Raw genomic sequence first — 13,461 nt, 5'->3', positions numbered from 1 at the left:
ACTAATATTTTTAATGTGCGAGTAAGTTTTTCCTTAACAAAGATGTTAATTTCTGTGGTTTGGTAAATAATATATCTAGTAATTCAAGTTCAACAAAGATGAAAACTAGTTAAGAACTGTCGATCATGTCTCCTTTCAAACAAAAAAGAATTTCCGAAATCGGTTCATATGTTTAGAAGCTACTGTGCTACAGACAGATATAGAGCCGCTATATAGATAGGCCGACGAATCAGCTTAAGCTTAGCCATTTTGGATCAGATTTTTCATTTTTGCACTGCTTGGGTTACCACAGCAAAGTTTTGGATTCGCCGAATTTGCCGAAAATAATATTTTATTTTATAAACAATTCCCGTGGCACTTATAATTACTCACAGTGAACAATCACCAAACGCGATAACTCTCCAGAAAAGACAACCACTCAATCACGCGCTCCGATCCAGAATGGCTAATCTTAAGCTCATGCGTCGGCTCGTATATATAGGGGCCTTAGACAGATACATACATACGCAGATACGTCAAAAGTTTATAACACCTTCCCTTTTTCGTCGGGGGTTAATTGAATACAGAAGCGGTTACATTATGTACAGAAATACATACACAGGAATATGTGTGGTAAAACGGTAAAATATCTCACACTGAGTTATGTGGTCCTGGGATCAAGTCCCTGAAATACACTTATAGTGAAGGATGTTGAAGAAACGACGATAGGAAATGCTCAGCTTTAAGTATTGTTTACTTAAGTTTCCTGATAATTTTTCAACTTTTCGAAAATTTACAATCAAAGTAGGAGATAAACGGAGTCGTCACTCCTCAGAAATATCCAAGGAAGAAGTTTTAATCTCTGATTAATGTGAAAATTTCAGGCGTCATTTGTTGTTTCGACTGTAGCATTCGCATTTGAGAAGAAATTTGTGCATTTTTTTTTTTTTTTTTTTTGACGAAGTGTTTTAATTTTTAAATGGTTCTGACAGAGTTATGTAACAAAGACAAGTGATTTGCATCTCAAACAACTAATATATGGAGCTCGAAGAGACATGAAAGAACGTCAAGCCGATGGTTTGTTAAGTTCTTTATTAATTTTTAAGTTTTGTCGGCAGAAAATTTTATCGCGAAAATTTATTAAAATAATTTTTATCTCCAAAATTGTGAGATATATATAAATTCTAAGCAAGTCTTAAAGACCTTGTACTCTAAAACTTTGTTGAATTTCAACTAAAAAATAATTTTTTGGTTGATATTCATTACAGAAAAAATCAAAAATATCGTGGGAGTCAATTTTAAGTTATAGCTCAGTTAAAGCCTTGTGATTATTTTGTACTTAAAAAACGATGAAATTTAAAATTATTAATCGAAAATATCGTGTAAAATGCATTCAATTTTTTAGTTAAAGTTAAAATTTTCAACAATTTCAAGCATTTCACTCTGGCTGCTTTGGTATGTAAAGTCATTTTTGTAATTATTATCGATTTTTAAAAGTCTAAATATGCTGATAGTAATCAGAAGTTTAGAATGCCAAAGTTTTTGCTGAACTTTTGCCGTTATACATTTTTCCCTTTAAGAACTCGAAGCTCATTTCAATATTCGGAACATTTTTCATTAAATAATGAAGAGAATTATTTTCGAAATAATGCACTAAATGAACAAGGTATGTCCATTTTTATGCACGACCTAAAATCAAGAAATACTTCATACAAATTTTACCAACATAGCTTTAACTTTTGTCCGTAAATTTACTTTGATGAAAATCTCCGAGGAGCTCCGTGCATTTCCTCCCTTTTAAAATTCATCCAAGATCAAAGAAATTTCAATAATAATCCTCAACGCTAAAATTATTTCCCTTTTATGTTTCAATCCAGCTGTGCGTGAGGCGAAAGCAAATGGAATTCTTTATGGAACACGTATTGAGCATTTGAAGTAATGAAATAAGTCAAGCAAATGTATTGAATTTTAAATACTTTATGGAGGTACATTTTTGGATTGCTATGTGAAATAAATTATGATTCATATTTCTCCAAATATTGTCTGAACTAGGGTCGGTTGATTTACAATAAGAATTAAATACCACGTTTTGATTTAATTTTATCTCTAGAGCTAGGAACATGATACAATTCTTACGAGTGCAGTCTGAGATAGAAATACAGGAGGTAGATCTCATTTACATTAAAAAGATACAAGAAATAATAAAAAATCATTGACTTTATAAGTGTTCCAAAAAGTAAGTAAAAATATAGGTCAACTTGAGTTTTTTAAAGACAAAATATTTCTTTCTTTTCCTACATTGTTTACAACACTTAAAACTATAGATAGTTATTGAGCAAGGTTCTAAGGTACAATTATACATTTTAAAATGAGACGATGTATAAAAATGAAAAAAAAAGGAGGGGGCTGGAGGGGGGGGGCGAAAGGAGAAAAAGAAAAGAGAAGAAAATAAATCATTACCAAAGAAAGAATTCTTACATTTACTGTTACAAAAATGTGTTTTTTTATTTTCTAATGTATATGTTTTATTTCTTCTATGCTTCTTATTCATAAAACTTAAATTTTTAAAAACCAAAATATTTCTTTCTTTTCCTACATTGTTTAAACACTTAAAACTATTGGTAGTTATTGAGCAGCTTTCTAAGGTATACAATTATACATTTTAAAATGAGACAATGTTTAAAAACGAAAAAAAAAGGAGAGGTGTCTGGAGGGGGGGAGGTGAAAGGAGAAAAAGAAAAGAAAAGAAATCTTTTACCAAAGAAAGAATTCTTACATTAACCGTTATAAAAATGTGTTGTTTTATTTTCTAATGTATATGTTTTATTTCTTCTATATTTCTTATTCGTCCAACTTAAGTTTTTAAAAACCAAAATATTTCTTTCTTTTCCTACATTGTTTAAGCACTTAAAACTATAGGTAGTTATTGAGAAGCTTTCTAAGGTATACAATTATACATTTTAAAATGAGACGATGTTTAAAAATACAAAAAAAAAAAAAAAAAAAAAAAAAAAAGAGGGAGAGAAAGAAAAGAAAGGAAAAGAAAATAAAGCTCTTACCAAAGAAATAATTCTTACATTTACTGTAACAAAATGTGTTTCTGTTTCTTTCTAATGTATATGTTTTATTTCTCCTATTGGAAAAAAATGTACCAAAATATTACCCTTGGATTTACTATACCGAAACTTAATATCACTCAGGCTACAAACCAACAAAAGCTACGTCTTTTAAAAAGAAATATCTCTCTCAATTCTCGTTCTCCCCTTGTTAAGCATCAAGTTCTTGTTTTTATAATCCTCGTACTCTTTCCCCTTTTGTTTTATAATTCTATTGATTTCAAAAGGGAGTAATCGAACTGTCTGTTGTCTTTTCCAGGGGTGTGCGAAGGAAGAAGCTGCCAGGAAGAGAAACTCATCCATTTCCTCCGACAGTGCTGGGCCCCGACTTTTGCCCACTACCAGGTAAGATCAGGAATTCTTTTTATCTTGTCAGGTGTCATTCCCCGTCTGTTAGGATAGTCTTGAATCCAGACAGATACTGAATAGGCTGTCTTTTTGAATTCACGGAAGATTCAGTCTCTACTGAAGAGGAGAATTCTGACAAGAAATATTTCTAGGAATCTCGTAAGATTGAAGGGTGTTTAAGAGAAAGGAGTAACGTTTGCTGTAGATTCAAAATGGACGTTTTTCAAAGACTGGTCATGTGTCAGTGCCCCCGATATGTATATAGAATAAATTCTCAAAAAAAAAAAAAAAAAAAAAAAAAAAATGGTTGCTTGTATTTAAATAAATAGTTCGGATATAAAATTGTTTTACGGAGACAAATATATAGTTTTTGTTTCTATTCGTGAGGGTGTGCATAATACAGGGTGTTTCTGAACTCTTGGGAAAATCTTTCAGGGGTGATAGTGCATATCAGGACGGACAATATAATGGCAAAAAAAGGGGGCCCATACATCTTCCAATAATAGGTAAGGAGATAGGCGCCATTAAAGTTTATTGTTCAAAATGTGAAATTATCATAAAAAACGGAAAAATAAGTCGATTTGTTTGCAGTTTTCACTAAAATTATTCTTTTTATCAGTATTTTCTTAAGTATAAATTTTAAAGATGTAGTTTAAAAAGTGCCGATAAAGGGGGCTTTAGACTTTGGAGTAATGAACAACTATTTTTTACCGCTATTTTTGAATCTGATCAGATTTTTTCTAATGCATGGGCTTAAACTTAAATTTTCAGCTCAAAATCAGAATCATTGGGCGTGATTAAGTTGCGCAAACTGAACTGTACTCAGAAGTTGAAATGCACTCCTGTCACAAAAATCTACATTAACTCAGAAGGAAACAAGCAATCTTCATGAAACGTATAATGGATGTGGCCTATGACAAGATAAGGAAATGGTTACAAATTCAGAACTAAAGATTGATTTATTAAGAAGTTATGACACAATGAAGGTTACAAAATCGTAAGTTGTATAGCCCCCTCTAGCAGCTATACAAGCCAAAACACGGCGTGGTATGGAGTGAAACTTGTTACCTATGACCACTGGGATTAATTTCGGGTTCATCGTTAAAGATAACACGTCTTCTGTCTGTCACAACCCAGCTAATCAAGTGCAGCGAAAATGCAATCCATCGCAATGGAACGCCGTTTCGAGATACTAGCGTCTTCAAGTCTACTCAGGATTGTTTTTCTTGATACCACCAGTTTCTTGGAAGGTATTAAACGGCATGGAACCAATGTTAGCGACCTTGTTGATACGGTAGTGGCCGCTCTTATGATGTGCATCTTCGCGCTCATTTCTGTTTCTAGAATGCCTTAACCGACCGCAATGGAGTGATTTATTTATTTCTACCTACACTAAGCTACTAACATATCGCTCCAACCGAGGTGGCGGCAGATACGCGCGTACAACCAACCTGCTTCTCTGAGAGCTGCTGTACATCCATTTAAAAAACCTAACATTTGTTCGTATACCTCTAAAAAGTCATCCTAGTCACAATAGCGAACTTACAACTCGACAGTTTCGTTTGAAGTGCCCTTTGACACAAGCATTCACACTTTTAATCGTACCTATCTGCACATCTTGTATGCGCTTACCCTATCGTCACTGGCGACAAAATTTAAATCCTCCGTTACCAAACTACATTCCTGCCGAGTTTGTTGGTTGCAGCTCAATTTATTTTTGATGCATACATTTTTCTGTGACAAAGTGCATTTCAACCTTTAAAGACTTAAGTTTTCGCTACTTAATCACTCCTAACAATTCTAATTTTAAGAACAAAATTTAAGTTTAAGTCCAAGCATTAGAAAACATTTAATGAGATTAAAAAATAAGGGTAAAAAATAGTTGCTCGTTACTTCAAAGTCTAAAGCGTCTCCTATTGGCATTTTTTAAGCTACATCTTCAAAATTTATCATCAAGAAAATACTAATAAAAAGAATAATTTTAGCAGAAATTGCAAACAAATCGACCAAATTTTCCGTTTTTTATGATCCCTTCAAATTTTGGACCCTAAACTTTAATGGCGCCTATCTCCTTCATAAGATGTTTAAGACCCTTATTTTTTCCATTATATTGTTTGTCCAGGTGTGTAACTATCCCTCCTTAAAGTTTTGCCCAAGAATTCAGAGACACCCTGTACATATATGTGTACGCGTTTTCTGAAAAAATAAATAAATAATATGGGTCATTCTCGCAGAAAATTTCATTTTTATGTCCTTGTTATAATTTACGAATGTTTAATGATTCATACATGTTTTTAAGGGTTTAAATACTTTTCACAATAAAGTTTAACAGAGTAATTAAAGTAAAATTTCTATATTAAAAAAATATGTTTAATGCAAGTCTAAAGTACTCAAATTTCATTTCTTCAATCGTTCCCTCTGTTAGTAAAAAATAGCAAAACTTGTTTCCTATTAAACGAACAATATGCTCTCATTTTTGTGTTTTTTATTTCAAAATATTTGTATAACTAAAGTGAAGAGATAAATTTCTACTAAAAATTAGGTCACGTAACCATTTCTATACTTATCCCCAAAGAGTAGTGTCATTTCCTTCCAAACAGTCCTTCCCTTTTTAACATAAACTCCAATTTACAGTTGGCAACCCGAAAAATATTGCAGCACTTTTGCATCAATTTGTTCTTGAAATCTATATGAAAGGATGGTTCCAGATAATGTTTTTTTTTTACTTTTGTTCCCATCTGTTTAATCGTTTTAACGTCGTTCTAACTTCTCTACACTTTAAATGATAAAAATAACTTCTTTTGCTGTTTAATCCACGTATTTTTCGTTTCGTCCCTTCGGATGAATACTAATATTAATCTCTACATGCTTCTCTGTAGTAGTTTAAAGCTTTCGTACAGTTTTAATCATTCATGTCCACATTACTTATTACTGCTCATAAAGAAATACAAGTAAAATGTACCGATAGAAAAGTTTTGTTTTCATACAAATTGAAAGATCACTCTTAAATATTATTCTTCTAAATGCGCTCAGGCAAATATACTCTGTAGTTAATTTCATTCATGATGATTCCTTTTACCGTAATGACTTGCCTCAGATAAGTACAAATGCTCACCGTTTCTAGTTTAACCGTACAAATAAGTCCTTCTGTGGAGAAAAGCAGGATATTTTTCCTTAGCAATCATTTTACTTCCTGAGGTACATTTTCCGCCCAACACGTTTGCTTACTTTAAATTATTCTTGAGACATTTTTTTGAAAATGTTTGAAGCATTGTAAATGAATTGCAACAATGTATGGTCAATAACAACAATTATATATATATTTTTTAAAATTTAAAGTAAAATTCCCTTTTTCTTTTTTTTCTGTCTCTTATTTTCTAAAGAAAATCTCGTTATATTTTGTTTCCCATAAAATTAAAAACGCGTGTTTGTGTGTGTAAATTTCTTTATAGATAATAATTGTATGTTTATTATCGTGTACTACTGCATTGTATTAAAAAGTAATACAATAATGTGTATACAGCAAATATTGTAACTTCCTTTCTTATACAATATAAGAAAGGAAGTTACAATATTACGTCTAATATGTCTATAACAATACACATTGTAGACGTTTTAGGAAAAGGTAAAGTAAATATTATTCTTTTCGAAAGAAAAGTATTTTCCTTCGGAAACACCAGTCCTTGCTATTCGTTGACAGCCACCGAGGCATTGACACTGTCTTTTAAGGATCGTCTGTCTTTCCTTGCATCAGCTGTTTGCACAAAGGGGTTTCTGAAAAGATCCATGAGGTCGATGAGAGCCTTTTGCAATTCCAATGAGTATTCCTCGCTACGACTCCAAAGTGCTTTTGTCGCTTTTGGGAATAATAACATCCTCAGGAGACTCCTTTTTCTCGTTCCTCGTCTTGATGCGTGAAAGGTCCATATTGATGCTGCGAACATAGGGGAAAACGAACATTTGTGTGCTTGTCTAAGTGATATTTTTAACAAAAATAGTTATTCCATTAAAAAAAATACTGTTTTTTACTTTCGTAGGTTCTTAATGTAGACGTTTTCAAAATGTTGCTGCATCACTTTATTCAAATAAATATATTTTCATTGATATAACTTACCGTCAAAGAAAACTATCGAACAAATAATGTAGGAGAAAGTGGGAAAAAGTGAAACAGTAAGCATAACTTACATTTTTAAGGGGTCTACCTGCCCAAAATTTAACCATTTTTGCAAAAAAAGAGGTTGTTTATTTTATTTTCATTCTTAAAAGGCTATAGTTTTAGGACTTAAAAAATGTTTAAATTTTGTTCCTACGATAATTAGAAACGACGTTACAGCTCATTAAGTACACAGGAAGTGATTTCGTGACAACCGGAAGTTAGTCTTACTGACCCCTAACAACCCAAAAACCAGGAAAGAAGAAAAGCTTTAAATAAAGTAAGCGTATTGTCAAGTATAGTAAAAGAATATATAAGTTATTAAAATTGAGAATTTCCGCCTCAAGAAATGCCTAAAACATTTTTTTTTTCTTTCCAATGGGACTGTATAAGTGAGTCACCTTAAGAGGCGTTCCCCAACAATGCATCTGTCTTTCGTGTGTCACCATTAAGGCGCTGATGCATGACACAGTAACGTTTTTGATGCCCAGTTTCCACCAAATGGAGGCATCTGTACTCGCATTTGATGCGAAATTGCGCTAGGAATTTAATTTAGCCGAGGGATATTCTAAGCCAAACGAAGCATAATCATAGGACATGGGCGCTGAAGATTTTCTGCATCTCGAAAATCCACCGACTGGCCTCCCAGAACAGAACCTGGGTTCCCAGGCATAGAACGCCAGTGTCTAATCATCATGCCACCAGCTGGCTTTGCCTAAAACATCAACACCAAAATAAGAAAATTATTTATTTGCGTTTCATGAAAAACTACTTTTTTCGATATTTGCGGTTACGAAAAATCTTTTAATTTAAAAAGTTTGAAACCAATTAACCTGATTTTTTCAAATAATGTTTCTAACAATACTAGCTATGTTTTGAACTATAATCTAAGCTCTGTGTCAAAAATTTAAATATTTACGGTTATTTACTCATGAAGTATGGAGGGTTTTTGGAAGAAATTCGCTGAATTTCAAAACAATTGCCATATATTTCTTAATTTTGAGACTGGTATGAAGCCTTTAGTTTAGAACACAGGTAAGCAATATAGTAACTTGCAATAAAACGGATTTTTTACTATACTGAGCTGAAATGAGTATAGAGAGTTCGGCATGAAGGGAAAATGTAGCTTTTTTTTTCGCTGAAATTTTCCATTTTTAAAAATATTTTATGGAAAAAATCATTAACTTTATGTTTATTTTTTATATTTTATTCACTCTTCAGTTAAAAAAAATATAAAGTTAGTCAATGTTTGAGTTTATTAGAAAAAAGTACTTCAAATGAAGGCAGACCCCAAAAATGACCGTTCTTTTAGAAAGAACAATGTATTTTATAATAACTCTTGCATTAAAACATTATTTTGAATTTTTGGTAGTAAATTTGTACCTTATTATTTTTTTAAATATGAATTTTAACAATTTTAACTTTTTTTCCATGGTCAGAAAAAAAGAAAAAAAAAACCTTTTTTGAATGAGATATTTTTCATCTAATTATTTAAAATAATTTTCATCAAATGAATGACTAAATAAACGAATAAATAAATACATTAATATATAAGAAAAATATGAATGAATATAATACTGAATGAAAGTATGTAAAGAAATGAACTAATGAATCAATACGTAAATGATTTAAGATGAACTAGTATGTTCATGATATGAACTATTTACCTTGGCCCCGCGCACTCTTGATAAATTGTGTTTAATATTTAAAATCTAAACATGCCTAGTATTAATTATATACGCTCTTCACTGAACATCAGTAGATCTCAATAAATACTTAAATGTTAACTGGAAACGTTTTACCATTTTATAATAACAAAAAATGGTTAAATAAATCACAACATATTATTATAATATGAGCATTAAATCCCAAAAATGACTTAAACTATTATATTCCTTCATATTTAGAGCTATTTATTTGTCAACTGGAATCAACAATGTTATTAAGAAATTAGTTAAAATACTGTAAGACAGGTGGAACTTCAAACTGTAAAAATATTTTACCATTTCACTTTGCTTCACTACTTCAATTTGCATCACATTCTCCTACCTGTCAACAGGTCGATCGAACTAACTTGTTGACAAAATGTATTTTTATCTCAATTTGTTTGCAGGCAAAATTATTTGAAAAATTAATACACTAGGTTAAAAACAAATCTGTCAACGAAGCAGGTACTTCTAACGATGTGAGACAGTCTTTGATTACTGACCCATGTTACATTCAGTTTTAAAGGTCATCAAATTTCAGTTTTTGTACAAGAAGTTATTTTTATTTGCTGTTTACTAAAACGTCAGCTGAAAATTTCACACCTCGTTCATTTTACTCTTTTTAACAAAAAATTTCAGTTGAAACTATTGTTCTTCATAACACATAATCAGTAGTGCTTAATCCACGTTGAAAATAGTAATTATTGAGAAGTTTCTATGAAAAGGTTGATTTTTACAAATTATACCTTCAAAGTTTATTTTTTCAGATCCAGACTTTTCTAATTTGGTTTCGAATAATATTGCAATCTAGGACTACGTTTATTTTTGAGGAGGCGTATTTCTTAATAAATAATGGAACTTAGTACGCCATTATTACCTATTATACGTTGAACCCACCGAAATTATGACTTAGTGCAGCCAATTTCGCAAATCTTCTATTTGACATTGCACTCTGAATAATTTTTGTTTCAAAACAATAAATGGATTTCGTTTAGCTGCTAGCAAATCAACATATTAATGTATACATACTTGGATTACGATATTTTAGTGTTTGAAAAGACTGAAAAAAAGTAATGATTTCGAAAACGCTAACTGAAAGGAAGGATTTTAAGCGTAAGTTACGCTAAGTCGAAACGAAACCAATATTTTTGGGTGTGTTCTCTCTGTAGAGAGATAACTCTGAATTTCTTTGAGTTCAGCAGAAATATTTGACAATATTGATCTACATTGTAAGCAACCACGCCTAAAACTTTATATTTTTCTCTTTGCTATAATATCAAAATGGGTACAAACCAGTTAAGGCAAAGCCATGAATTTTGTGCGAGATTGAAGCCACTGGTTTCAAGTCATTTGTAATATTAAATGGTCGCCTATTTCTGACCGTTTTTTTTTAGAATAACTTCCAATGCAATGGCAATAAACAATTTTAAGGAAAGGATTTGAAAATAAGTAAGTGTAAGTAAATAAATGAAATGTTTTATTTTTCCTCGGAGGAGCGATATCATTTGGTTGCTTTATCATGATTTCCATTTCAAATGATTAGTTGATACACTAAGTTAGTAATAAATAGTTAAGAGTGGGAGTTTTGTAAGATTAACCGATTTAATATGTTACTTCGTTTCGCAGACAATTATAGAAAAATTTAAATTGAATTTTCGTATTAACTGGTAAAAAAGCGTTCTGTATGTAAGAATTCAAAGACAGGTGAAATACAAGTACAATTCTCTTAAGACCAATAATTAATGTATCGTTCCGTATAAATCACATTAAACATTGGATAACTTTTTATTTGCTAATTTATCGAAAATTGGTCTCCAAGGTGCACTTTATCAACCAAAACCGCATCTGAATACCAAATTTCACGTCTCTAGGTCTTACCGTCTTCTTGGAAAGCGAACCACAGAATTTTTATTTCATTATAAGTAAGATGGATAGAATAGAAAATATATCATGTATATTAATTCTCAAAGTTGTTTTTCTATGACAACGCCATAACTCTTTCAACTCTTGACCAAACCACATAAGTAAGGCATCCCTTTAAAGCTGTTTTTCTCTTCTTTTGGCTGAAATTAAACAAAAGTTGAACATTTTGGTTGTGTTTTGTCAAAAAAAAAAAGAGAGAAGAAATTTAGTTCTTTACTACCAATTGCTTCGATTCATAGCCCCCCAGAGTGGAGACACAGCGGTTCAGTTAACCGATTTAATATATTACTAATAATGCGAATTACTATATGTCACTATTAATTACGTGCTAATAATTCGAAACGCGTAAGTTCGAGTCCGCAGAGGTCGAAAAATTACTTTTTAATGATGTAATTTCTTCAGCAGAACTCTTATCCTAATTTCAATTGCTATGCAATCTAAACTCTTTGAACGAGTCTGAGTTACATTTCTGTTGCTTTTAAAATCAGGAAGCAAGACAATGATTTGAACATGGCAAATCGCAGTACCAAGAATGGTTGTTCTTCAATTAAAATAAATTTTTAAATTACCGTTTTTAAAATATTCTTACGTTATCTGCTTTCATTTGTGAAAATATCCAGAGATTTATGTTATAGATTGCGTAGTTTCTAGTTCTAAAAGTTTAAGATCATAGAGATACTAAGAGAAAAAAAAGCGGGGAAGGGGATTAGTATAAGTTACAAAGGGTGGCGAAATTATTGTACTCAAACACATTTTTCTGTATTTTTTTTGTTGTTACATAGTTTTATTATTTGAACACATTTTAAAGTTTGTTTAAAATATGAATTAAAGTGCCTTCTGATCGGCACTATAAATGAGTAAACAAATAATTATTTAATGTTTAGTAACTCCATCTTTTGCTGCTATCATGGCTTGGATGCGGCGTTGACATGTTTTTAATGCATGAAATCTCTACCTGATAAATTACCTAATATTATATACAACACATTATTTTTTTTCCGAAAATCATACTCACAAGACGAAGCTCGTAACTTGAAATAGAACGGACACTGACACTGCGTCTTCCACATTTCAAATATTAATAATACAAAAAATTAAGGTGTTGCCAGAATCAACTTTAAACTTTTAAACATTCATTAAAATGTGTTCAAATCAATAAAAATACAGAAAAGTTTAATTCAGTATAATAATTTGGCCACCCTCTGTAACTGCATTAAAATAGTTCATTTGCATAGATTAAGTACATGGTTATATTAAAATAAGAAAGTATCAAATTATATTGTACATTTTAAAACCTCAAAATAGTTACTAAAATTTCTTCAGTATCATTCGTTGGTGATAAAATTTTATGCTCATCAATCTCTTATTAAAGCAATTAGGTTTTGTTTAGCTTCAGCTAAAACTGATATAAATAAGTGAGTTTGTGTTCTTATCACGTTACAAAGATAGGTACATTTAATTTTTATTGCCAATCGGGAATATTTACATTCCTGAAGCTATTAAATTTTATTGCAAGACATTACTTCCTAAGTTATGACATCAAACATTTGCATATATTAATTAGTTGCTGTAGTTAAAGCTCGAGGAGAAGCTTGATTAGAAAATTATCACAGCGATGTTCTTTACCGTTCATAATTATCTGCATAAAATACAAAAACTAAATATTGTTCAAGTGCTGTTACAAGTAATAAAAATGAGAAGAAAATGTAGATAAGGGCTAAATGTTATGCAAGCGGTTAACATATCTCCTTGCATCCATTTAGCATATTTTATAAAGCAGAATAAAACTACTTATTCTAAAAGCAACGGCCGGCTATTTTTTATGTTACTAGATGATGCACTCAACATTGACAGGGCATTTTTGGTTCAGTCCTCGTGGGGCGACGGTAAAAGTTTTTAAAACTTAAATTTCAAAAGTCTTTTTGCGTCAATTTTCTTTTTTCTTTCTACTGCTTATTGAAACTAACCTGAAAAATAAGGAAATATGAAAAAACAAACGTTCCATTAAGTACGTTTTTTAACGATTACGTTTTTTCTTTTACGTTACAAGAAACATTTCACTCTCTGCCCACTTAATTTCTAACTTTATTTATTTATTACGTTTGAAAAATATCCGGTGTATGACTTCATTCTCTTCGAATAAGCCGTACAGTGCACATATTTACAGCGAAAAGTAATTCTGATTTTACTGGTGTTGAAGTAAATCGGTTGTGTTTCATTTTTCTTTTTTTAATTT

The 13,461-nt window shown here is 31.1% G+C and overlaps 1 protein-coding gene across 1 annotated transcript in view; it reads left to right on the top strand.

The window, feature by feature from the left end:
• The window catches only part of LOC129234539 (sterile alpha motif domain-containing protein 5-like), a 137,595-nt gene extending 133,644 nt beyond the window's left edge, over positions 1–3,951 (top strand). Inside the window, exon 2 of the mRNA XM_054868553.1 lies at positions 3,355–3,951. Within this exon, the coding sequence (XP_054724528.1) occupies positions 3,355–3,444 (90 nt within the window). The 3' untranslated portion in view covers positions 3,445–3,951. The remainder of the gene's footprint in view (positions 1–3,354) is intronic.
• The last annotated feature ends 9,510 nt before the right edge of the window (positions 3,952–13,461 follow it).

Source organism: Uloborus diversus, chromosome 1, assembly GCF_026930045.1.
Source record: "Uloborus diversus isolate 005 chromosome 1, Udiv.v.3.1, whole genome shotgun sequence".
NCBI lineage: Eukaryota > Metazoa > Arthropoda > Arachnida > Araneae > Uloboridae > Uloborus > Uloborus diversus.
The sequence above is the reverse complement of the archived record's forward strand: the minus strand, read 5'-3'. Positions and strand labels throughout refer to the sequence as shown.